Source organism: Arachis duranensis, chromosome 6, assembly GCF_000817695.3.
Source record: "Arachis duranensis cultivar V14167 chromosome 6, aradu.V14167.gnm2.J7QH, whole genome shotgun sequence".
Taxonomy (NCBI): Eukaryota; Viridiplantae; Streptophyta; class Magnoliopsida; order Fabales; family Fabaceae; genus Arachis; species Arachis duranensis.
Window position 1 is genome coordinate 40,599,601 of NC_029777.3, and position 25,055 is coordinate 40,624,655.

At 36.8% G+C, this 25,055-nt stretch overlaps 2 protein-coding genes across 3 annotated transcripts; one reads left to right on the forward strand and one right to left on the reverse strand.

Annotated features, from left to right (window-relative positions):
* Positions 1 to 18,712: 18,712 nt before the first annotated feature.
* On the reverse strand, positions 18,713 to 19,280 carry LOC107493763 (uncharacterized). The gene is made up of 2 exons (XM_016114812.3): positions 18,973 to 19,280; positions 18,713 to 18,873 (listed from the first exon to the last, which is right to left on the reverse strand). Exons 1-2 carry the CDS (start codon positions 19,231 to 19,233, stop codon positions 18,733 to 18,735), a joined length of 402 nt encoding a protein of 133 aa, XP_015970298.1. The 5' UTR covers positions 19,234 to 19,280; the 3' UTR covers positions 18,713 to 18,732.
* Positions 19,281 to 19,469: 189 nt separating this feature from the next.
* Positions 19,470 to 24,430, forward strand: LOC107493764 (serine/threonine protein phosphatase 2A 57 kDa regulatory subunit B' beta isoform). Of its 2 annotated transcripts, XR_008010643.1 has the most exons (3): positions 19,470 to 21,085; positions 23,210 to 23,623; positions 24,051 to 24,430. XR_008010643.1 is itself a non-coding variant. In XM_016114813.3 (2 exons), the coding sequence occupies exons 1-2, from the start codon at positions 19,946 to 19,948 to the stop codon at positions 23,531 to 23,533; spliced, it is 1,464 nt and encodes a 487-aa protein (XP_015970299.1). In that variant the 5' UTR covers positions 19,470 to 19,945; the 3' UTR covers positions 23,534 to 23,935. The 2 variants fall into 2 exon arrangements, 1 of the variants encoding a protein (XP_015970299.1); XM_016114813.3 differs by lacking the exon at positions 24,051 to 24,430 and having other exon boundaries at positions 23,210 to 23,935.
* The last annotated feature ends 625 nt before the right edge of the window (positions 24,431 to 25,055 follow it).

The window sequence follows — 25,055 nt, forward strand, 5'->3', positions numbered from 1 at the left end:
CCTTATGTTGCCCTCCTAGAGGGCAGTGTGCCCTTGTGGAGGGCAATGTTTGCCTCCCCCTTGCATGCGGCACACTTCCTCTTGCCTTGACCACGCTTTCCTTTCCTTGGGCTACACTTCTTAGGCCACGCTTTTCCTTTTCTTTTCTTTTCTTCACCTATAATAAACCAAAACAACCACTCCAAGTATCACTAAATTCAAGAGGCTTATAAATCAATTAAAATTCAATTAAAATTAGCTTAAACCTCATGATTTAACATTAATTTCATGGTGGTTGCTTGATTTAGAGAAGTTATGCATTTTCACTCCAAATCACTTACTTAGGATGCAAGAAAGTGCATAAATGCTAACAAAACAAGTGAAATTAGCTTGAAAAATGGGTATATTGACTCTCCTCTTCACACAATCCAATAACACTCTTCCTCAAACACCCTTCACCAATCACCTCAATCTCTCTTCCCCATCACCTCTTTACCACTCACATCCATAAACCCCACCCACCTTCAAATTCAAAATCTCTTTCCTACCCAAACCCACCCTAAATGACCGAACCCACCACCCTCTCCCTCCACTATATAAACCCCTCCATTCTTCTTCATTTTCACACAACACAACACTCTCTTCTCCCCCTTGGCCGACACACACAACTCTCTCCCTCTCCTCCAAATCTTATTCTTCTTCTTCTATTCTTTCTTCTCTTGCTCGAGGACAAGCAACATTCTAAGTTTGGTGTGGTAAAAGCATAGCTTTTTTGTTTTTCCAGAACCATTTATGGCACCTAAGGCCAGAGAAACCTCTAGAAAGAGGAAAGGGAAGACAAAAGCTTCCACCTCCGAGTCAAGGGAGATGGAGAGATTCATCTCAAAAGGTCCATCAAGACCACTTCTATGAAGTTGTGGCCAAGAAGAAGGTGATCCCTGAGGTCCCTTTCATGCTCAAGAAAAATGAGTATCCGGAGATCCAACATGAGATCCAAAGAAGAGGTTGGGAAGTTCTGACCTACCCCATTCAACAAGTCGGAATCTTAATGGTTTAAGAGTTCTATGCCAATACATGGATCACTAGGAACCATGATCAAAGTATGAACCCGAATCCAAAGAATTGGCTTATAATGGTTCGGGGAAAATGCTTAGATTTCAGTCCGGAAAATGTGAGGTTAGCATTCAACTTGCCTATGATGCAAGAAGACGCACGCCCCTACACTAGAAGGGTCAACTTTGATCAAAGGTTGGACCAAGTCCTCATGGACATATGTGTGGAAGGAGCTCAATGGAAAAGAGACTCAAAAGGCAGGCCGGTTCAATTAAGAAGACTAGACCTTAAGCCTGTGGCTAGAGGATAGTTGGAGTTCATCCAACGCTCCATCAACCCCACTAGCAACCGATCCAAAGTAACTGTGGATCGAGCCATCATGATCCATAGCATCATGATTGGAGAGGAAGCAGAAGTTCATGAAGTCATCTTTCTAGAACTCTACAAAGTAGCCGAAAAGCCCTCCACCTTGGCAAGGCTAGCTTTTCCTCATCTCATTTGCCATCTATGCTACTTAGCTGGAGTTGTCATAGAAGGAGACATCCTCATTGAAGAGGACAAGCCCATCACTAAGAAGAGGATGGAGCAAACAAGAGAGCCTACCCATGGATCTCAAGAGACGCTTGAGGAAGCTCATCATCAAGAAATCTCTGAGATGCCTCAAGGGATGCATTTTCCTCTAAACAACTATTGGGAACAACTCAACACCTCTTTAGAAGACTTGAGTTACAACATGGACCAATTAAGGGTGGAACACCAAGAGCACTCCATCATTCTCAATGAAATTAGAGAAGATCAAAGAGCTATGAGGGAGGAGCAACAAAGGAAAGGAAGAGACATAGAGGAGCTCAAGGACGCCATTGGTCCTTCAAGAAGAAGACGCCACCATCACTAAGGTGGACTCATTCCTTAACTTCCTTGTTCTTATCTCTCTGTTTTTTGGTTTTTGAGCTTTATATTTGTCTATGTCTGTGTCTTTACTACATGATCATTAGTATTTAGTAACTATGTCTTAAGCCTATGAATAATTCCATGAATCCTTCACCTCTCTTAATTGAAAAATGTTTTTAATACAAAAGAACAAGAAGTACATGAGTTTCAAATTCATCCTTGAAATTAGTTTAATTATATTGATGTGGTGACAATACTTTTTGTTCTCTGAATGAATGCTTGAACAGTGCATATTTTTGATCTTGTTGTTTATGAATGCTAAAATTGTTGGCTTTTGAAAGAATGATGAACAAGAGAAATGTTATTGATGATCTGAAAAAACATAAAATTGATTCTTGAAGCAAGAAAAAGCAGTGAAGAACAAAGCTTGAAAAAAAGAAGTGGCAAAAAAATAGAAAGAAAAAGAAAAAGCAAGCAAAAAAAGCCAATAGCCCTTAAAACCAAAAGGCAAGGGTAAAAAAAGGATCCAAGGCTTTGAGCATCAATGGATAGGAGGGCCCAAGGAAATAAATCCAGGCCTAAGTGCCTAAAACAAGCTGTCCCTAACCATGCGCTTGTGATATGCAGGTCCAAGTGAAAAGCTTGAGACTGAGTGGTTAAAGTCGTGATCCAAAGCAAAAGAGTGTGCTTAAGAGCTCTGGACACCTCTAACTGGGGACTTTAGCAAAGCTGAGTCATAATCTGAAAAGGTTTACCCAGTCATGTGTCTGTGGCATTTATGTATCCGGTGGTAATATTGGAAAACAAAGTGCTTAGGGCCACGGCCAAGACTCATAAAAGTAGCTGTGTTCAGGAATCAACATGCTTAACTAGGGGAATCAATAACACTATCCGAAATTCTAAGTTGCTAGAGAAGCCAATCATTCTAAACTTCAAGGGAAAAAGTGAGATGCCAAAACTGTTCAGAAGCAAAAAGCTACAAGTCCCGTGTCTTGAGATTTATAGTATATTCTCTTCTTTTTATCCTATTTGATTTTCAGTTGCTTGGGGACAAGCAACAATTTAAGTTTGGTGTTGTGATGTGCGGATAATTTATACGCTTTTTGACATTGTATTTAGGTGATTTTTAGTAAGATCTAGCTATTTTTAGGGATGTTTTCATTAATTTTTATGCAAAATTAACATTTCTGGACTTTACTATGAGTTTGTGTGTTTTTTTGTGATTTCAGGTATTTTTTGGCTGAAATTGAGGGACCTGAGCAAAAATATGATTCAGGCTGAAAAAGGACTGCTGATGCTGTTAGATTCTGACCTCCCTGCACTCGAAATGGATTTTCTTGAGCTACGGAAATTTAAACGGCGCGCTCTTAACGGCGTTGGAAATTAGACATCCAGAGCTTTCCAGGAATATATAATAGTCCATACTTTGTTCGAGTTTAGAGGACACAAACTGGCGTTCAACGCCAGTTCCATGCTGCATTCTGGAGTAAAACGCCAGAAACACTTCACAACCCAGAGTTAAATGCCGAAAACACGTTACAACTTGGTGTTTAACTCCAAGAAAAGCCTCTGCACGTGCAAAGCTCAAGCTCAGCCTAAACACACACCAAAGTGGGCCCCGGAAGTGGATTTCTACACTTAGACTTATCTTTGTAAACCCTAGTGGCTAGTTTAGTATAAATAGAACTTTTTACTATTGTACTAGTGTCAGTCTTTGACCAAGTCCTTTTCCCTATTTTCGAATTCATATTCCATTTGTGGAGGCTGGCCATTCGGCCATGCCTGGACCATTATCACTTATGTATTTTCAACGGTAGAGTTTCTACACACCATAGATTAAGGTGTGGAGCTCTGCTGTACCTCGAGAATTAATGCAATTACTATTGTTCTTCTATTCGATTCAAGCTTATTCTTATTCTAAGATATTCGCTGCACTTCAACCTTGTGGATGTGATGATCCGTGACACTCATCATCATCCATCCTTATGAACGCGTGCTTGACAACCACTTCCGTTTTACCTTAGACCGAGCATGTATCTCTTGGATTCCTTAATCAGAATCTTTGTGGTATAAGCTAGAATCCTTTGGTGGCCATTCTTGAGAATCCGGAAAGTCTAAACCTTGTCTGTGGTATTCCAAGTAGGATTCAGGGATTGAATGACTATGACGAGCTTCAAACTCGCGATTGTTGAGTGCAGTGACAAACGCAAAAGAATCAATGGATTCTATTCCGACATGATCGAGAATCGACAGATGATTAGCCGTGCTGTGACAGAGCATTTGGACCATTTTAACTGAGAGTATGGAAAGTAGCTATTGACAACGGTGACGCCCTACATATTGCTTGCCATGGAAAGGAGTATGAAGGATTGGAGGAAGGCAGTAGGAAAGCAGAGATTCAGAAGGGACAAAGCATCTCCGTACACTTATCTGAAATTCCCACCAATAATTTACATAAGTATCTCTATATCTATTTTATGCTTTATTTATTTTATATTTGAAAACCATCATAATCATTAGAATCCGCCTAACTGAGATTTACAAGATGACCATAGCTTGAGTCACATATATATATTGTGGAACATGAATTTTTGAGCTAAGAACACAAGCAAGTGAGATTTGAGCCTAATGGTGTGGTTACATCTTATAACCATTTATTTTCCTTCTTGTGTGCATTATTCTCTTTCTATGATTGTAATCTTTGAATTGTTTGATTCTTTATGTCCATTATTTTGTGTATTCATGCATTTATATGATTGAGGCCATCATTTCATTAGCTCACTTACCCAAATGGCCTTACCTTCTATCTTCCTTTATTAGCCAAATTTGAGCCTACGATTAACCCACTTTGTTCTTAATTTAGCACATTACAAGCCTTAAAGCGGAAAACAATAAAAGTCCTTAATTTGGATCTTTGATTAGCTTAGGCTAGTGTGTGTGAGTACCATTCAAGTGTGGGAATCTTGGGACATTGGGTGAATAAAAGGATAGTTTTGTATTGTTATTGAAAATATTGGGAATTGGGTACATACTCATGTATTGATCAAATGTAAAACCTTATGCATTGAGGTTCTTGTATATAGAAAAAAATGAGAAAAAACAAAAGAGAAAAAGAAAAAAAATAATATGGAAAAGAAAAAAATAGAAAAAGAAAGAAATAAAAAGGGGACAAAATGCCCCAAAGTAAAGTCCGATAAGGGTCAATGCATAAGTGTTGTGAAATGAAAAGGAAATATATGTGAAAAAGTGAAAAATGGGTAGTTGGGTTAGAACTTAATTGTATAGGATGTCATAGGTTAGGTGGGAAGTCTAAGCTTATCAAAGATTCAAATCTCAAGCTCACTTAACCAAATATGCATCCTACCTTGACCCTAACCCCATTACAACCTAAGGAAAAGACCTCATGATACATGTATGCATGCATGAAATATATGTTGATTGTTAGAAGAAGAACAAATCTTAGAAAGCATGATTAGGGGAGAATTGAGAGAATCAACCCTAAACACTTGAGCGAATAGAGCGCAAACACATCTGGTGAGGGTTTGATGTTCAATTACATGTTTCCATCTATAAGTATCACTTTTCATGCAAGTTTGTAAAAATATTTAATAACTCAATTCAATTGTGGATTAGACTTGCTAGTACTTAGCCCTTGTGCATATATGCTTCTTGGGAATTGATTTATTTTGACCAAGCAATTGCATTCATTTATATAGTTGCATATAAGTAGATTGCATTTAGTAGTTTCCATTGAATAAATGCCATACCCTTACTTCATTCTTGGTTTAAGCATGAGGACATGCTTGGTTTAAGTGTGGGGAGGTTGATAAACCCCGTTTTGACGGTTTATCTTGTATTGATTTTAAGAGCTTTTGTCACCTTTTACCCACATTTATTCAATGAAATAGCATGGTTTTATAACTTCTCCTTTAATTGTGCTTAAGAGTGAAAACATGCTTTTTAGGACTTAAAATAGCTAAATCTAATTCTCCTTGATTCCATTAGATGCCTTGATATGTTTGTTAAGTGATTTCAGATTTAGGAGGCAAAGATTGGATTAAGGGAATGAAGGAAAAGTATGTAAAAATGGAGAACTCATGAAGAAATGTAGGAATTGCAAAAGCTGTCAAGCCGACCTCTTCGCACTTAATCGGCCATAACATGAGCTACAGAGGTCCAAATGATGCGGTTTCAATTGGGTTCAAAAGCTAACATCCGGGGCTTCGAAACGATATAAGATTGGCAATAGTTGCTACACGTATGGTGATGCGTACACGCACTGTACACGCACGCGTCGTTGCTGCCATATGGTCCACTTAAAGCAATACGTGGCCAGCGAATTCTAAAGCCTTGTGGGCCTAATCTAACTCATTTCTGATGCTATTTAAGCCAAGGATTAAAGGGAGAATGGGGATACTTTCATACTTTAGAAGTTAGTTACCATTAGTTTAGTTTAGCTTAGTTTAGTAGTTAGAGTTAGTTTCTAGAGAGAGAAGCTCTCACTTCTCTCTAGGATTAGGATTAGGTTTAGTTCTTAGATCTAGGTTTTAATATTTGCTTTCTTCTACTTCTATCTCTCAATTCCTTGTAGTTACATTCATCTTTCTTCCATTCTTTTGTTGTAATTTCCTTTATGTTGTTCTTATGTTTTGTTGTAGATCTACTTTTGTTCCTTCCTTTCTCTTTCAATTCAATTCAAGGTAAATCATAATAATTGTGTTCCTTTTGATTTGTTGTTATTAATTCTTTGCAATAATTGTTGTTAGATTTTGTTCTTGTTGTTGATTTACTATGTTTTCCTTTTGTGCCTTCCAAGTGTTTGATGAAATGCTTGGTTGGATTTTAGAGTAGAGTTTTATGTTCTTGGCTTGGAAAGGTAACTTAGGAACTCTTGAGTTACTAATGTCCAAGTAATTGATGATTGGGATCCATTGACTCTAGTTCTCACTAATGAGTTAGGACTTATGGACTAGGATTGATATAGCTCATTTGACTTTCCTTTACTCCTAGTTAGAGGATGATTTAATGAGATTAATCCTTGCCAATTCTCATATTGTGGTTAGTGATTAGGATAGAGATCCTTGACCACCAACCCTTGTCAAGACCTTTTTAGCCATTAGTTTACTTTCTTGCCATTTATCTTATATGCCTCTTATCAAAACCCCCAAAATAATTCATAACCAATAACAAGACACTTTATTGTAATTCCTAGGGAGAACGACCCGAGGTTCAATACTTCGGTTTATAAATTTATGGGTTTGTTTTAGTGACAAACAAATTTTTGCATGAAAGGATTATTGTTGGTTTAGAAACTATACTTTCAACGAGATTCCATTAGTGAAAATTCTAAACTGTTAAAAATCTAATCATCACTAAGCTTCCCACCTAACCAATATAACAACCTATACAATTCAAAGCTAACCTAACTACCCATTCTTCACTTTTTCACACATTTATGCATTCTATTTTTGGTCACCACACATATGCATTGACTCTTATTGAACTTCACTTTGGGCCTTTTGTCCCCTTTTTATTGCTTTTCTTTTTTCTTTCTTTTCTATATATATTTTTTTTGTTTTTCTCATTTTTTTCTTCTTTTCAAACTAAAATATATAAAGAACATCAATTCATATGGTTTACACATGATTAATACATGAGTATATACCTAATTCCCAAAATTTTTCAACAAAAACACAAACACACCTTTATCTCTACCCAATGTTCCCAACTCTCCCAAAATCAATTGATAAACACTCTCACTAGCCTAAACTAATCAAAGATCCAAATAAGGGACATTTATTGTTTTTCACTTAGGCTTGTAATGTGCTACAATTATGAACAAATGGGTTAAGCATAGGCTCAAAATTGGCTAACAATGGAAGATAAAAGGTAGGCTATTTGGGTAAGTGAGCTATTTAAACAATGGCCTCAATCATATAAATTCATGTATACACAAAATAATGGACATAAAAAATCAAAAAAATCAAAGACTACAATCATAGGAAGAGAATAATGCACACAAGAATGAAAATAAGTGGTTATGTATGATGTAACCACACAATTGCGGCTCAAATCTCACATGCTTGTGTTCTTAGCTCAAGAACATGATCCAAAAAATATATAATTCAAGCAAGTTCTAAAAAATATTTTTTTTCAATCAATTGGGGTGCCCTATAGATAAAATTCTTGAAAAATTTCATTATTTTGACTAAGTTTAATATATACATATGCAATGCAACCAAAAATCCTAAGAGACCTAAAAGTGAAATGCAAAAGTGTTGGGATTAGAAATTTGTTACCCAAAAACGCCGAGTGGTCGGATGACCTCCCCACACTTAAAAATTTGCATCGTCCTCGGTGCACTCAAAGATGAGCAAAGGGGTATGGCGACCTTCCTAGTTGCCACCTCCAGCTGGTGGGTCAACCGGTTGCTGCATGTCCTTTTCCTACTTCCATTTTTGCTTATGATGACTTATCCTGAAAATAGAATACAGGAGATAATAAGACAAGTAAATGCACAAGCAAGGAAGCATGGATTGTTGGAATGAGGTAATTCACTAGAATTGAGTGAGTGAGTTAATGTGACATTGATGAAAAATAGGCATGTGGGTCCTAACTTGCATGCGGTTTAGAACTCACACCCTAGTATTTAAAAGCCATGTCACAATTACGCAAAAGAAGTATGCACTTCACTCATTCTAGTGTGCTTGAAGTACTTCAAAAGACTTGTAGGTTAAGGCAACCAAACAAGTAGTGAAGAAGCATAAAAGCACTCAAGCAAAAATCAAGCAATTGTGAAATTGGATAATGCATGGACATTGATTGATGTGTAAGTGAACTTAATAAACATAATGGCATATGAAACTTACACCATCAATGACACCTATTGAAGTTGTTGCAACACCTAAGTGACATAGAGGTGAAATACATGGATGCTATGAAACTTAGGGAAAAGAATATAAAAGTCAAAATCAATCACATAGCAAACATGGTCCATAAAGCTAAGAAAGCTCAAAAATATGTTACTAGGTAAGCTTTCGATCCAATTTCACAATTCTACAATCTCAATGCATGAAACAAGTGATGTGCATAAGGGTAAACCACAAACAAGCATCTCCTAAAAAATGCAATGATAATATACAATTGCCTAGCAATGGATGATGAATGCATGGTGGCCAAAACATGCAATTCAAAATAGTTAAGAAGCTTAAAGACAATGTAACATTCACTTGGTGTTCACAAATTTTAAACATGAAAACTCAAAATCAAGTGATAAAATATAACCTCAACAAAGACATCCAACAATGAAAATTAAAAACAATGATGTTAAAATAACATCTCATCAATAATCACCAGCAAGAAATAGTAAACAAGATTAATAATCCAACACTTATAAAGAAAAATAGAAAACAAAATGAAAATGTACTAATTAAACAATTAACTAACTAATTAAAAGAAGTGTTTGGTAGTGTTGGGTGATGATTGATGGGTGGAAAGAGAAGAGAAGAAGGAAAGAAATGGAAAGAAGAGAAGAAAAGAAGGTGGGTGAAACAGGGCAATCCACGCGTGCGCGTCATGTGCGCGTAAGCGTGGATTGATGAAATGGCAATGATGCGTACGCGCAAGGTATGCGTACGCGTGCCCTGGGGCACAAAGTTGGCACACTTCAGGCACAACTCTTGGGTGAATGTATGGAAAGTGGAAAAACTCAATCCACGCGTACGCGTGCATGACACGTGTGCGTGGATGGTTGAAATTACTTGGGTCACGCGTACGCGTGGAGTGTGCATGTGCGTGGATGGTGCTCTGTTTTTCAAAATTTTTCTATGTTTTTTGCACCAAACCAAGCATTCCAAACCTCCAAACAACTACCAAAACATCATAAAACCTTATTTAACATACTAAACTCCCAAATGAACATATCTAACCAAACAAAACATAAAATTAAACTAATTATTAGCAATATTTACAAAAACAAAAAAGAAAAGATGTTACCATGGTGGGGTGTCTCCTACTTAGTACTTTTGTTTATTGTCCTTAAGTTGGACTTATGGGGAGCTCTTATCAAGCTGGCTTGTGCTTGACTCCATCCTTGAATATCCACCAATGTTTGGACTTCCATTGTGCTTCATCATTCAAAGTTACTATCTCCAAGTTTTGATGGAGTTCTTCACAAACCATGGGCTCCCAAAGTTGATATTCCTTGTGCCATCCGGGATCCCACACTTTGTTCTCACACCCATCCTTGAGTTGATCATGGTGATTTCTTCCGAGTGGCAAGAGAGATGAATTCTCATGGAAAAATCAAACTAACCTCCTAGACCCATCAAATTGAGCACTAGTCCAACCCTTGCTCCTTGAAGCTTCAACCATAATGAGCCTAGACTTACAACGCCAATCACTAAACATCCTCCTGTTACGCTTAATTCCACAAAGTGCCCTAAGTTGTCCATCCGTCTCAAGCAAACCAAATTCAAGTGAGATAATAAAGCTAAGAGTTATAAGTTTTACCCACTCAAATGAAGGATTGGATGACAACCTAGGTGGAAGAGTTCCCAATGATATTGACAAGGCGCGCTCTACTCCCATCCATCCTCTCCTAGAGGGTTCCACCACTTGGCAAAGTTTTTCAAGTTCCTCCTCTTGCCAAGCTTCCTCAAGTTCAAGTTCTTCTTCACCAATGCCTTTAATCTCTTCCCCATCACTCAAATCATAGATAGGAGGTTTAGTAAAATCTACATCATCATCAATTCCAAGCATAGTAGGGAAGGACTCTTCAAACTCAAAAGGATCATATGTTGATGCAGAATCATCATAAATAGGAGGACCTATTTCTTGGGTCACTTCTTCCAATTCTTCAATCACATTGTGCCTTGGAGGTTGTGCACTTTCCTCCTCAACATCAACTTCAAATTCCATGGAAGAAGGTTCTTCAACTTGTGATTCCTCTATGTACTCAACATATCTTAAGGTGCCAACCACTACTTCCTTTGGTTCAATAACCTCTACCTCCTCCTTTTGTTGCATTTCTTGCTTTAACTTCTCTTCTTCACCTTGGAGCTTCAAGTCTATTCCCTCACTAAGCTCCTTGGGTGCTTCTCCACATTCAACAATGGGAGTGCCTTGATCGCATAAGCTTAGGCGGGATGAGACTATGTTACCAATGGCTTCTACTATGATAGCCATTTTTGCTCTTAACTCCGCAAACTTCTTTTCATCCTCCTCTTGTCGCTTCAAGAGATGAGATTCAAGATCTCACAATTCTAGCATGGGGGCTTCATCGGGAGGCGATGGTGGAAGAGAGGGTTCATTGTTTGAGGGAAGGTTGTTGTAATTAGAAGGTGGTTCATATTGGTGAAATTCTTGAGGTGGTGTGTATGGACTTTGTGGTTCATGGGAGTATGGGTGTTGGAGTGGTGGTGGCTCTAGAGATGGTTCATATGGTGATTGGTATGGTAGATATGGGTTGGGATCATCTGGAGGTGAATGGTGGTATGAGGCTTGTGAGTATGGTGAAGGGCTATATTGAGGAGGGGGTTCATATGCATATGATGATTGCGGTTGACAACCACAATGAGGGTCATCACATACATTAGATTGGTATGCATCAAGATTTGAATTGTACCCATAAGAAGCTGGAGGACGTTATTGCCAAGAAGGTTGTCCATAAGCTTGGGACTTCTCCCACCTTTGATCTCCAAATCCTTGATGCATGTTGTCATTGTAATTTCCATCTCCTACAACATAGTTAGAATCACACTCATAGCCAAAGTCATGAGAATTCATAGTGAAAAAGAAAATAAAAACAAAAGCTAACAAGAAACAAAGAGAACAAAATCCTACAACTAGCAAAAACTAACAAACAAACCAAAATCAAGATATTCACAATATATACAATAGCCAATAACATAGCACCATTGCGCTCTCCGGCAACGGTGCCATTAATTTGATACAAAGGATTTATACCGGTTCGGAATTCCACAAAATAATTCTGTTATTAGTATAGTCCAAACTGATAGTCAATCCTCGAATCAAATTAAATTTGGTTTTGTCACAAGTAGCAAACCCCAAATAAGAATTATCCGAAGTATTTGGACTCCGAGTCGTCTCACGAGGATCGCAATGAAGTGGTCAATTATTGGCTATGAAGGAGTATTTTGGGGTTTTTGGAATAAGAGACATGAAAAGTAAATGATAAGAAAATTCTAATAACAAAAAGGCCTTGGCAAGGGTTGGTGGTCAAGGATCTCTATCCTTATCACTAACCACAACATGAGAATTGGCAAGGATCAACCCTATTAAGTCATCCTCTAACTAATAAAGGAGAGTCAAATGAGCTATGTCAATCCAAGTCCATAAGTCTTAGTTCTCCACCAATTCAATTAGTGAGATCTAAGGTTAATGGCTCCCAATCATCAATCACTTGGACATTAGCAACTCAAGAGTTCCTAAGTTACCTTCCCAAGCCAAGAGCATAAAATTCTACTCTAAAGCCCAACCAAGAATTTTATCAAACACTTGGTGGGTACAAAAGGAAAGCATAATAAATGACAAGAATTAGTGAAATCTAACAACTATAAATTGCAAGGAAAATGAGATCACAACTCAAATCAACAATAAAAGAACCTCAAACATTAAATTGCATTAAAGGAAAGGTCCAAATCCAACAAGAGTCATCATCACAAAAGATAGCAAAAAGGGGAATTAACATGAAAACTAAGAAGAATCAAGAATAGAAACATGAAATTGTAGAGAAAACAAGATGAGAACATGAAATTGGAACTAGATTTAAGATGAAATAAACGTAATCTAACTTAATTCTAGAGAGAAGATGGAGCTTCTCTCTCTAGAAACTAAGCTATATAATATTAATGCTACAACCAATTGTTCCACCTTTACTTGGGCTTCAATTCTGCATGAAATACACTCAGAAACATGTTGGAATTGGGCCTGACCTGCTCAGAAATCACCCCCAGTGTTTTGCCTTTAAGTGAGTCACGTGCGAGTATCGGCGCGTACGCGCCATGTGCGCGTGCGCGTCGATTGGCTAATTCTTCATCTGCGCGGACACGGCATGTACGCATGCGCGTCCTTAGGCGAACTCACTTTTGCGCGCGCACGCCTTGTACGCGTGTGCGCCCATCGATGCATTCCCAATCTTGATTTCTTTATGTATTCTCTACTTTGTATGCTTTTTTTCTCATTTCTTCCATCCAATACTTGCCCTATGAATCTGAAATCACTCAGCAAACATATCAAGGCATCGGATGGAGTTAAAGTGAGTTAAAATGACCAATTTAAGGGCCTAAAAAGTATGTTTTTTACACTTAAGCACAATTCAAGGGAGAATTACAAAACCATGCTATTTTATTGAATAAATGTGAAAAAATGATAAAATTCCCTAAAATAAGTATAAGATAAACCACAAAATCGGTGTTTATCAACGACCCAGTACACTTGCTAGTTCAGTTGTACGAAGTGTGGGAATTCGCACTACCAATCATGATACTTTAATTTCTTTGACTTACAAATTTCAAGATGATAATTATAATGTAAAAGCAACATATTATAATTCAAATCAAACTATGCTTATAGAAGGAAGAGCACACATGCATATAGAAGAAATAGAAGACAATCATGCAATTGAATGTACAGAAAACAAATGAGACGAAAAGGAACTTAACCACCTTGTAGATTTTTATCATCATTGTTGTTATTTTTCTCCTATTCCTTTCCTCCCACACCAAACTTAGAATGATTACTTATCCTCAATCAACAAATAAAACATTGGTGATGGAATTTATGATTAATCATGAATGTCTTCAAGAAAAAATGTGAGGAATGCATGTGTTTAAGCAAGCAAAATTAAAAATAACAATGAAGGCCAAAGGAACAGAGACAATGTGATTGCATTAATAAGTGGGTTGTGCATGATACTTTGAATGAAAGGTAAGTGGCGACACCAAACTTATTCTATGCAATCATGCCAAATTATTTGAAAGTAAAACTAAGTAAAGCAAGAAATTGTTACCAACGGTTGGGTTGCCTCCCAACAAGTGCTCTTTTAATGTCATTAGCTTGACATGTTGGTTCTTTTCTTCCTCTTCTTCCAATTGGTTAAAAGAAATGACTTTAGGGGAGAACAGGAGAAAATTGATGTCCCCTATTTTGACATCCTTTTAACAAGCTTTCTTTTGTTATTAGCTTGATTTACTTTGCTTGTTGGGGAAGGGATTGAATTGCTTTTAGTTGACTTTCTCTTTTTCATGGATGTTGTCTTTTGTTCCTTAGTCACAATCCTCTTTTCTGTACTTTCCTTAATTCCCTTCACTTTTTTATTTTAGGAATTGGTTGTTATGTGATGGTTGGAGTGTCCTCTTCATCAAGAACTTTTTTAATTGGTGGTTCAATTAAATCACCCTCCATGCAACTCTCTGTTTCATTGAAATGTAAACTCCTCTAGGTTAGGGATTGTGTCACTAGAAAAGGCATTGGTGGATCTTTCAGAGAGTTGTTTTGCAATTTGTCCTAATTGTACCTCAAGATTTCTTATGAATGCCTCTCAATTTCTCATGATTGTCTCTTGACTTTTTATGAATTTTTCTAATGCAAGTTCAAGAGTAGAAAGCCTTTGGGATTCTTGAGATGGTTATGTAGGGTATGATTATAATTGATGAAAGTTATTTGGAGCATTAAGGTGAGTATTTTGTGTGTTCACTGGAGGTGCATTGAAGTTGTTTTAGAAGTTGTGGAATGAGTTTTGTGGGTAATGAAATAAGTGAAGTGAATTTTGTGGTGAGGTAAAGTCAAGTAATGAAGGCTTTTGATATGAAAAATCATGAGGTGAGGTTGTACAATCTTGCATGAATGTATTCAATGCACGATCAAGTGATGATGGTTCTTGATGGACAGAATGTGGGGCATTAAAATCTCTTTGATTTTAACTTTTCCAGCCACCATTTGGGTAGTTTCTCCACTCATAAGAGTATGAATCATATTGTGGCTCTGGGAAGTATCCAATTTCATTTGATTACTCAAACTCCATCATTTCTTATTGATATTCCCAGCAACAATTAGCATAGTAAAATGAATCATTTTGTGGTAGTGGAAAGTATCCCATGTAATTCGATGTATACACCATTCTTCTTTGAAAATCTCTATATCAAACAACACAATCACCAAGAGAAAAAGAAATTGAACTCCCCTTTGTCATAATTGAGGAAATTTCTTATGAGGCAATATCACAAACGGTTAACTAGCAATAGAAAATAAAGAAATAAAAGAAATTAAATGAACAAAACAAAAAGAGAAAAAATGTTTAATCTAGGTAACTAATCAATCGGCAATTTGTTAATCATAATTAATCCCCATCAATGGCGCCAAAAACTTGATACAGAATTTGATGAACAATATCCACCGGCAAGTGCACCAAGTCGTAATCAAGTAATAACTCACTATGAGTGAGGTCGATCCCACGAGGATTAAAGGATTAAACAAGTAATAGTTGATTGATTATTCTAGTTAGACAGATCAATTTTGAGTGATAAGCAAACAAGAAATGTAAATGACATAAAATTAAATAGAAGTTATAAAGAACAAGAAAGTAAATGACAAGAATATAAAGTGTTGGAAAATTAAAGAGCAAGAAAAGTAAAATACGCAAAAGTAACGTGCAAGAAAGAAAAGTGTAAGAAAGTAAAGTCCAGGAAAGTAAATCGTTAAAACTAAGAATAAGAGAAATTAGGGATTCAAGATGTTAATTTCTCTTGAATCAATAGTTCTCACTTTCCTCTCAATCATGTAGAGTAGATCTATGGCAGATCATAAGTAATTGAATTTCAATCTCTTCGTAATTCAATTTCTCTTAACATTATCAATTGTCAATATCTTGATCTATTGTTCATGAGAAGAGGTGAAGAACAATTACAGATCCCAAATCACACAACCCTCAAAATCTTGATTCAAAGTGATTACATCTTATATATCAAGCTCTGGATTATCAATCAAGAGAATTATGAGACTAGAACATCAAACTGAATTACCATAAATCTTTTCTCAAGCTCATCATGGAATTCGAATATATCTAATCCCTCTCTCGATAGAATTAGATTTTTGAAGCATAAAGACTCTCTCTTAGATGAACAATGCTTGAATTAAGAAGAAAAGTAATAAAATAAATTCATTGAAATGAAACACAACTCCTCTCCCCCATGTTGGAAATTAGAGACTCATAACTAAATAAATTACAAAATGGGTATGAAAGAAAATGGAAGAGGAGAAGTAAATGAGTGAGCAGAGAAGAGTTCGAAGACCCCTCTCCGAGTAGTGTGTCCTCTAATGATAAAACTAAAGCCCTATTTATAAGCTATCTTCAATTACAAAATTAAATGAAATTCAAATTTATAATTAAATGAAAATTTTCTAACTACTTTTAGATGATTCTTGTGGCCTTGATTGGTTGATAATCGTGGACTTGCTGAGGTCACTTGAAGTTGGGCGTTTGAAACATGAAAGTGGGCATTTAAAACGCGTCTTCTAGCACAAAATTCATGTCCCTGGAAGGTCTTGGCATTTGGGGCGTGGTTTGGGCATTTGAAACACCTCTTGTGAGGTTCCTAGGCATTTTAGGCGCCAATAACGGTGCTAGAAAGGCTGGGCATTGGCACAAGGACAAGGGTCTTCGAAGGCGTTTGAACATTCCATCACTTCATTCTTTTTTTTCTTTCCCTGAAGGTGTGATGAGGGAGGGCGTTTGGGGGTTGGTTTTGGTCGTTTGAAACGCCTCTTGTGAGGATCCTAGGCTTGCTTGGCATTTTGGGCGCTGGTGTGGGCGCTTGAAACGTACAAAATGAGCTTTCTGGGTGTTTTAGGCGCCACTATGGGCACTTGAGGATATAACCATCACTTTGTTGCTCTTTGTTCATAGCCCAAAGGGAATAGCACCATAGACTATCATATATCATTGGAAAGATCTGCTAGCTCCTTCTATGTTGGTGCTATGCTCACCTTGTGTTTTTCGGGGTAGATTTCAACCTCATATCCAGTGTTCAATATAAAGTGTTATATATGGTTGAAAAGTTCTTGAAATCTACTTTCCAATGACACTAAAATAATCTCATTTGGAGCTTTGTAGTACAAGTTATTCATGTTGGAGTATAAAGAGGTAAAGTTTGCAAAATCTTCATGAACTTCTCTTGTGCAAATGCAAGGGTTCGATCCTGGGCTCCAATACTTGCTTCATAACGCCTCATGCATGTCTTCCTTTATTCATTCTTTGGCACGCTTCATATGCCATACTTTCTTAAAGGGCCAATCTTTTAAAAGTGTGGCCTAAGGCTCAAAGCGTTATCCGAAGCTTCAAAGCATGCCAGAAAATTTTATCTTTTCTTTTTTTGAGGTCGTTTTGTGCTTTTTACTTCTTTTTCATTCATTTCCTACAAAATCCGTCAAATCAAGCAATCAAAGAATATACGACTTAAGCACCAAAACATCTCCATAATTAGGCATTAAGTATTAATTTCTTGTATGAAAAAGTATAGAAAACACAACATGATGCACATGCATCAGGGACCGTTTCCATCCCTATATCCAAGGTTCTGAAAATTAGATCGGTCATCAAATCGCTCTAGTTACTGGTTTATTGATCCAACCGATCAATTTGGTTCAACCGAAAAAATTATTCTATAATAAAATAATAAATTAATTATAAATAAAATCCTAAAATATCTCTCAAATTTACCTAACATAAAATATTACCAACTAAATATAATTAATCTTAAAAATATGCCAAAACTTGCTGCAAATTTGTTGACAATTAACTTAATTTTACTTCCATTAAAAATAGCTAGATTAAATTATAGGGCACAAGTTAAAGACAAAGAATATTACTTTAATATAGCTAAGTCAAAAAGTAAAACAAAAAAAATAGTGTTGTGTTGCACAACAAACACAAAATAGAGCCTGAAACAAAAAGAATCCAACACGGAAGAAAACAGAATTTTTTTTATATAACAGAACAATCAAAACATGAATCATACAATCATTATTTGCAATTTTTTTTCTTCATAAGAATAGAACAATGAAAACATGAAGCATATAATAAATTAAAAGATCACCAATTATAAATTTTTTAATAAGAACACAAGTTAGAATAGTAAAAAATGAAGAAAGATTAACAGTTTTCAATCAAATTTTAACAAAGCTTATTACAATAATTAACAACAAAAAAGCAATGAAGGAATCGTGAATCAGTAAAATAGGCAGTGCAAATTCAAGAAACTTCAATAAAATTTAACTACAAAACAGGCAGTAAAGAAATAATAGAGTTATCAATTTAAAATTTATCATCAAATACAATCAGTGAGCAACGTCAATCAACCAAGCACTAACTGAGCATTTAAAAAAAAAAAGAGAGAATCAAAAGAATAGTTAAATCATAGCAACAACACAACAACACCAATAGAAACATTTAAAATAAAGTAACCAAAAAGCAAATCTAAAAATCACCATTGTTGAAAACAATACTTTGATATCGTGTATGCTCAAAGAATTAAAAGCTAAGCTTTCAGGAAAGTGAAGAATACCCAAACCGAAGAACCTTCAATCACAACATAAACCAAAATTCACAATTCCCTCAAATTGAAGCAGCCAGCAACTTGAAAATCAAAGCATCAAAAAATAATTTTTAAGTAAAAGATTCAAATCACCAATCCTAACCAGAAATAAAACCAAATTCCAAGAACAAAGAAATCTAAAATAGTGATGATTAAAGAAAAAACCGCAAAAATCACCTTCCACTAGGGCTGGAACTCAAACACAAATGAGGGAGAGATGGAGCACAAATGAGGAACTCGAACTAGAAGACATAGGCGACGAAACTGGAACAAACGACGGTTGGAGAGCCTGGTAGAACAGAGGCAGCGCGATAGAAGTGGAACAGAGGCAACGCATCTTGATGAAAAGAGAAGAGATGGAGGCTTAGAGCTTTCTGGGTCTAAGAGTGAATATCTCACAAGGTCACGAGGAGGAGTTGAGGAAGAAGTTGCGCACCTGCAACTGGTGAAACTGTGAGAACGAACATGGGTTTTTCTTTGGAGAACACCGACGAACAGACAAACGGAGAGAAGCCACTGACTGCGACGGACGGTGGCAGTGGCTCACTCCTTGCGGCTTCCGGTGGTGGTAGAGGCCTTGCGGCTTGCGGTGGTGGTAGAGGCTAGGGTTTCCATTTTTCTTTAGAAGAGAGAAGCTTAAGCTTGCTCTGATTTCTGTGAGGAGAAAGAAAGAGATGGGCTCTAGAGCTTCACGCATGCCTTTCTTCTTTTTTTTTTAATGAGTGTGAATCAGCCGGATCTAGATCTATTCTAACCGTCTAGTTCTTGATTGGTTAACAATTTGTACTCAGTTTTTGAATTGTCGATTTTATATAAAAAACCGAATCATTAAAATTGCCGGTTCATAGTCAAACCGGTCCGACCGGCCAATTTTCAAAACCATGCCTGATCATTTGTTATAATCTAATTAATCTGTCTAATGTCTATAATCAAATCACTTTAATCACGTCCTTTGGAATCTCTCTTATCTTTCCTTAATTATTCTCCAAAGTCCAAACCTTGGTCACACGCACGCGCGCATATACACACACATAGGCACACTCTTTTTCTCTCTCTTACACGCTCCTTCTGTGATTCGTCGCCGGAACACATCTCCGACCGATCAATCGCCGGTATTCCGGTGATCCTTTCACCACTCTTATTCCCGCCCCTACTCGACCACTTTCCATCACTTGCATTTCCCACCGTTTTGTCAGATCCGTCGCCGTTTGGGTTGTGATGCGAAAATATTGGGAGCACAATAAGAATTGTTCATGGATTAGGAAGATCCTACAACCCTGTTTCCATGCCTCCACTCACTTCACTCTCTCTCAATCCAATCACCATCGCTACCACCACCACCACCTCCTCCTGAATTCGCTTCTCAGAAAAACACCTTAGGGTTAGGGTTTCAATTTTTTCATCACAAAATGTTCAATAGAATCATGAAGAGAGGGCCGAAAAAGCCCTCCAAATCAGATGACTTCGGTGCTCCCGACGGCAATCCATTGCCTAACGCCGCCGGCGTCGTCGTCAACCATGCTTCTCGCGGCGGAGCTGCCCCTCCGGCCGGCGCTGCCGCGGCTCCGACGATGCCTCCGCCTTCCGGCACTATTGAACCGTTGCCCCCGTTCCGCGATGTGCCGGTCTCGGAGCGGCAGACCTTGTTCCTCCGGAAGCTCCAGAATTGCTGCTTCTTGTTGGACTTCTCCGACACGTTGAAGAACGTTCGGGAGAAGGAGATCAAGCGGCAAACGCTGATGGAGCTCGTAGATTTTATCCAATCGGGTTCTGGAAAGATCACGGAGAATTGCCAGGAGGAGATGATAAAGATGATATCGGTTAACATTTTCCGGTGCCTTCCACCGGCGTCGCACGAGAACACCGGGGCAGAGAACAATGACCCAGAGGAGGAGGAGCCCTCTATGGACGCGGCCTGGCCGCACTTGCAGCTCGTCTACGAACTTCTCCTTCGGTACGTGGTTTCTTCTGATACTGATACCAAGGTTGCGAAACGGTACATTGATCATTCATTCGTGCTTAAGTTGCTTGATTTGTTTGGTTCCGAGGACCCTAGAGAGCGTGAGTATTTGAAAACAATATTGCATCGTATATATGGGAAATTCATGGTTCACAGGCCCTTCATTAGGAAGGCGATTAACAACATTTTTTATCGTTTTATATATGAGACTGAGAGACATAGTGGTATTGGGGAGCTTCTGGAGATTCTTGGCAGCATCATTAATGGGTTTGCGCTGCCCATGAAGGAGGAACACAAGTTGTTCCTTGTTAGGGCGCTTTTGCCCCTACATAAGCCTAAGTCTGTTGGCATGTACCATCAGCAGTTGTCGTACTGTATCTTGCAGTTTGTCGAGAAGGATTTCAAGCTCGCGGATACGGTTATTAGGGGCCTGTTGAAGTATTGGCCTGTCACGAATTGCCAGAAGGAGGTTCTCTTCCTTGGGGAATTGGAGGAGGTGTTGGAGGCCACACAGGCTGCGGAGTTCCAACGCTGCATGGTTCCCCTCTTTAGACAGATTTCCCGCTGCCTCAATAGTTCTCACTTTCAGGTAAGTGGAACTGTTTTTGTCATGTTATTGACTGAGATTGATACAATTCAAGCTTTTTTTATTTTTTTTTGCTTTTCCCATTTTTCCTTTCTTTAACATTATAGTAAATAGGGAATAGGGAGTGCTTTTTGTTGAACTGCTACTTTCTATGTGAAGATAGGTCAGGAGACAAGTATGGTGTAATTAGAAGGTTAGTGTAAGTTTCAGATGCAGAATCAGTACAGTTTAATTGAAGTCCTATCCCATTAGTCTTAAGCTATGTTGTGATTATATAAATTCCATTTCTTTCCTGTTATGAATAGTTCTTGAATTTTAATTGTGTAAATGATTAGTTGTTTGATATGGAAAGGCAATAAAAATTATATTGGACAATATCTGTCAATATGGCAAGATACCCTTTGTTTTCTCTGACTTATTTGGTTTCAACCCTAAACAACAAATGTAAAACTAGTAATTCATGCATGCACATGCAATAATTGATTTTCAAACAAGCAAGTTATGTAAGGATAGGATTGGGTGTTTGGTGTAACGAACATAGTCTTTTTAGAAGAATTTCCCTCTTAGATATGTTGAGAGATTGAAAAATTATGCTTCATTCATGGTTTGTTCTACGGCTAGTTTTGTTTTTTAAAAGATTATAGAGGATCCATTTTCTTACAATCTTCTTTTAACTTTCTATTTTCATCCCAATATAGTTCTTTTTTTTCCTAATAAAAAAAAAGGTTCAGAGGAACATGTTTTTGCATGTCCGTGGATTTATATTAATTTTGTTCTTGGTTTACAACAGAACCTTAAACTGGCTATCTTAAACAGAATTGGAATTTAACTTATGACTTCTTGCTAGGATTAAACTTTATGAATATGTAAGTGTGTATTGATTTAAGGCTCTATTTGATGATTATCTTAAGACCAAGTACGATGAGATTTTGAACACAAATTTGTTTGGAGCAGATAGATAACAATACAAGAAAAATGGCTACATCTTAGGACAAAATTTACCCGATTTCCTATAAGGACGCGGACAGAGACACAACTTTTTTGTCTAGTCTGGTCTCCATTGTCTAAGTATCTTTTCATTTTCTATCCTGAAACACTTACCAACTGTAGCCTAATGTTTAATGGGTGATGCTTTTGACTATAATATAAATTATCAGTTCAGTAATTGTTATAGTGTAGTTTCTGGTTTGACTTATGCACTGTTTTTGAAATCTGGGTTACAGCTTTGCTTCGCTTTTTTATTATACTGTTATTGTCATTGTTCTTACTGTTATTATTGTGTTGTTGAGGTCCATGAGATGATACTTTAGAAATCAAAAAAGCAAAGGCGATTTGTTGGAGTTGAATTTCTGCTGGTTATTGTTTCGAGTGTTACAGTCCTTGCGCTGTCGATTTATTAGGTCGCGCAATGCATGTCCTGATTTAATAAATTTAGCATATACTCCATTGTAACCACCAAACCTTTCATCTAGTACCAAGATATTTTTTTTTTTGTTTGGCGCACACCACTTCTTGAGAGTGTCTTTGGTTTGTTTTCTTGATCTCTTTTAATTTTCGTTCTTTCCTTTATTTTCTTAAAAGGAATCCGAACAAAATATGTTCATGTTTTGTAATTTGCGTGCAATCATATCAACTAATGAATATAATAAATAAATTGAACATGCTTTTAAATGCATAATCCTGTAATATGAGAGGACATAATCAATGTTACCAGAAAGCAGGAGATGTTTAGTTGCTCCTGTGCTTTTTACCTTATTGGACAAAAAAAAGGTCTTCTTGTTAGGTGGTAACTGGTAAGTGATGCTTGTACTTTTTAAACATGGTGGGAAAGGCCAGAGGGAGGGAGGTAATATATGAACGGTTTTATACTTTAACAAGATTGTCATAGTCACTGCAAGATGGATCGTTTTTCATTGGTTTCTTGTGTTTAACGTAAAAATCCTGAACTGATTATGTGATTATCTTTGCATATTATATTTCTTGAGTCACAATCAGTATAGTGATTTGATTGGAGCATTTTCTCTTGCTTTCCTTTTTCCCGAATCATGTATTAAATTGTATGATCTGTTGGTAAAATAGATTTAAATATCGCACAGATCTCTTCTCTTAGGCACACTTGCATTGCAGGTTGCAGAACGAGCCCTCTTCCTCTGGAATAATGAGCATATTGTCAGCTTAATTGCTCAAAACAGGACTGTAGTGCTACCCATAATATATGAAGCATTGGAGAAAAATATTAAGAGTCATTGGAACCAGGCAGTTCATGGGTTGACGGTGAATGTTCGGAAGATGTTTGTTGAAATGGACGCTGAATTGGTTGAGGAGTGCCAGAGGCAGCATGCAGAGAGAGAGGCTAAAGCCCATGAAGTGGAGCAGCAGCGAGAATTGAACTGGAAAAAATTGGCAGAGGCAGCTGCCCAGAACGGACCACTGGATATGGTCACAGTTTAGCCAAACTTGACTGGTTTAACTGGGACTGTGAATTGGGTAGATGAAGGATTATGAATCTGCTCCTTGCCATTTTGGTGCCATTATTTATTGGTTTCTCTTTCTCCCCTTATTTTTTTTTGTTCTCCTTTTCATTTCTCAGTTGGATAAATCATCAAGTGGAAGAAGTAAGCAGTGATTAATGTAACTAAGAAAAATGTATTGGAAGATGTTAGCAGATTAAGAATGTTTTATGGAATGCTAGTATTTTTTTGTCCCTTACACAGAAATATGGAAAATTTCTTTCCCACGTGGAAAAAAATGATTACCTTTTCTGTCTGTGCTTGATTTTGCTTTTGCATTCCTTAAAATTTTCTGCGGTCTGAGGATTTGCAATTCTAACCGGAGGCACTTTGCAGTAACAAATGATAAATCCATCTGGATTACTAGTAATTTTGATTTAAATTACCTGACTCTTTTTAAAGACTGCCTTGTTTAGTTAATAACTTAATATATATTAATGGTAATTTAAATTTTGCAGGTAATGTGCATTACTTAACATTGAGGTGGTAATCTTATAAGTTTTTATATTCCAGAAATACCCTTTCAAACAAAGTTCACTTCCCCCAATCTGTCCTCAGTGTCTTCTCTCTTTGTCTGGAAGCTCTCCATCAATAATGAAACTTTCATTAACCATCGGCACAACTGGCACTGACTCAACTTTCTCCTCCTCCGGGGGGTAGCGCTTCCTCTTACCCTCTGTGGTGCTTCTCCACTCTGCCCATTGCCCTTCGCAAACGGTTCAACAACCTTTAGTTTAAGATCTGGGCTTTCAAATTAGATCTGCTTCATCTTCACTCACTGTTAGTAGTGGCTATGGGTCATACTTTATTTTCATTTCTCCACTACATACATAGATAATGAAGTTTGGATTTTTTTTAGGAAATAAAATTGTATAATGCATAGATAATGAAATTGGACTATTTTATTTTAGTATAAAATATATTTTTTGTCCTTGAAGTTTGTAAAAAGTTTTAAAAATATTTTTAAGTTTTACTTTGTTTCAATTTGATCCCAAAAATTTTTAATTTGTATCAAATATATCCATGATGGCTAATTTTTCAAAAACTTAGAACAAATTTAGCAAAAATATTACAAGAACAACCTTCAATACAAATAAGTTAGATATAGTTGTCATGCATTATTGTTGGATTGTATATTTGATATAAATCGAAAACTTTTAAAATAAAATTGAAACAAAGTCAAATTTAGGGGATATTTTTTAAAATTTTTAACATTTTAATGATAAAAAATATACTTTTTTATTTTAGTTTTTAAGAAAAAGGGACATGATGATGAGGGCCTAACTTTGTCCGCACCATGTTGATTTCTTTTTAAAATGAGATATTGAGATTAAATTTTAAAAGTAGTCCTTTCAATTCATAATTTTTATTATTTTAGTTTTTTAACTTTAAAATTTATTATATTGATCATCGAGATCCATCTGTGTGTATCATATTAGTCTTTGAATTCTTTTTCGCAATGA

Excerpts from the sequence above, each read along its gene's own strand:
- LOC107493763 (XM_016114812.3), bottom strand. The coding sequence starts at position 19,233 with ATGCGTGAAGCTCTAGAGCCCATCTCTTTCTTTCTCCTCACAGAAATC. Across the intron at positions 18,874-18,972 it reads CACAGTTTCACCAGTTGCAG|ATGCGTTGCCTCTGTTCCAC; the intron begins GTGCGCAACTTC and ends CTTTTCATCAAG.
- LOC107493764 (XM_016114813.3), top strand. The coding sequence starts at position 19,946 with ATGTTCAATAGAATCATGAAGAGAGGGCCGAAAAAGCCCTCCAAATCA. Across the intron at positions 21,086-23,209 it reads TCAATAGTTCTCACTTTCAG|GTTGCAGAACGAGCCCTCTT; the intron begins GTAAGTGGAACT and ends CTTGCATTGCAG.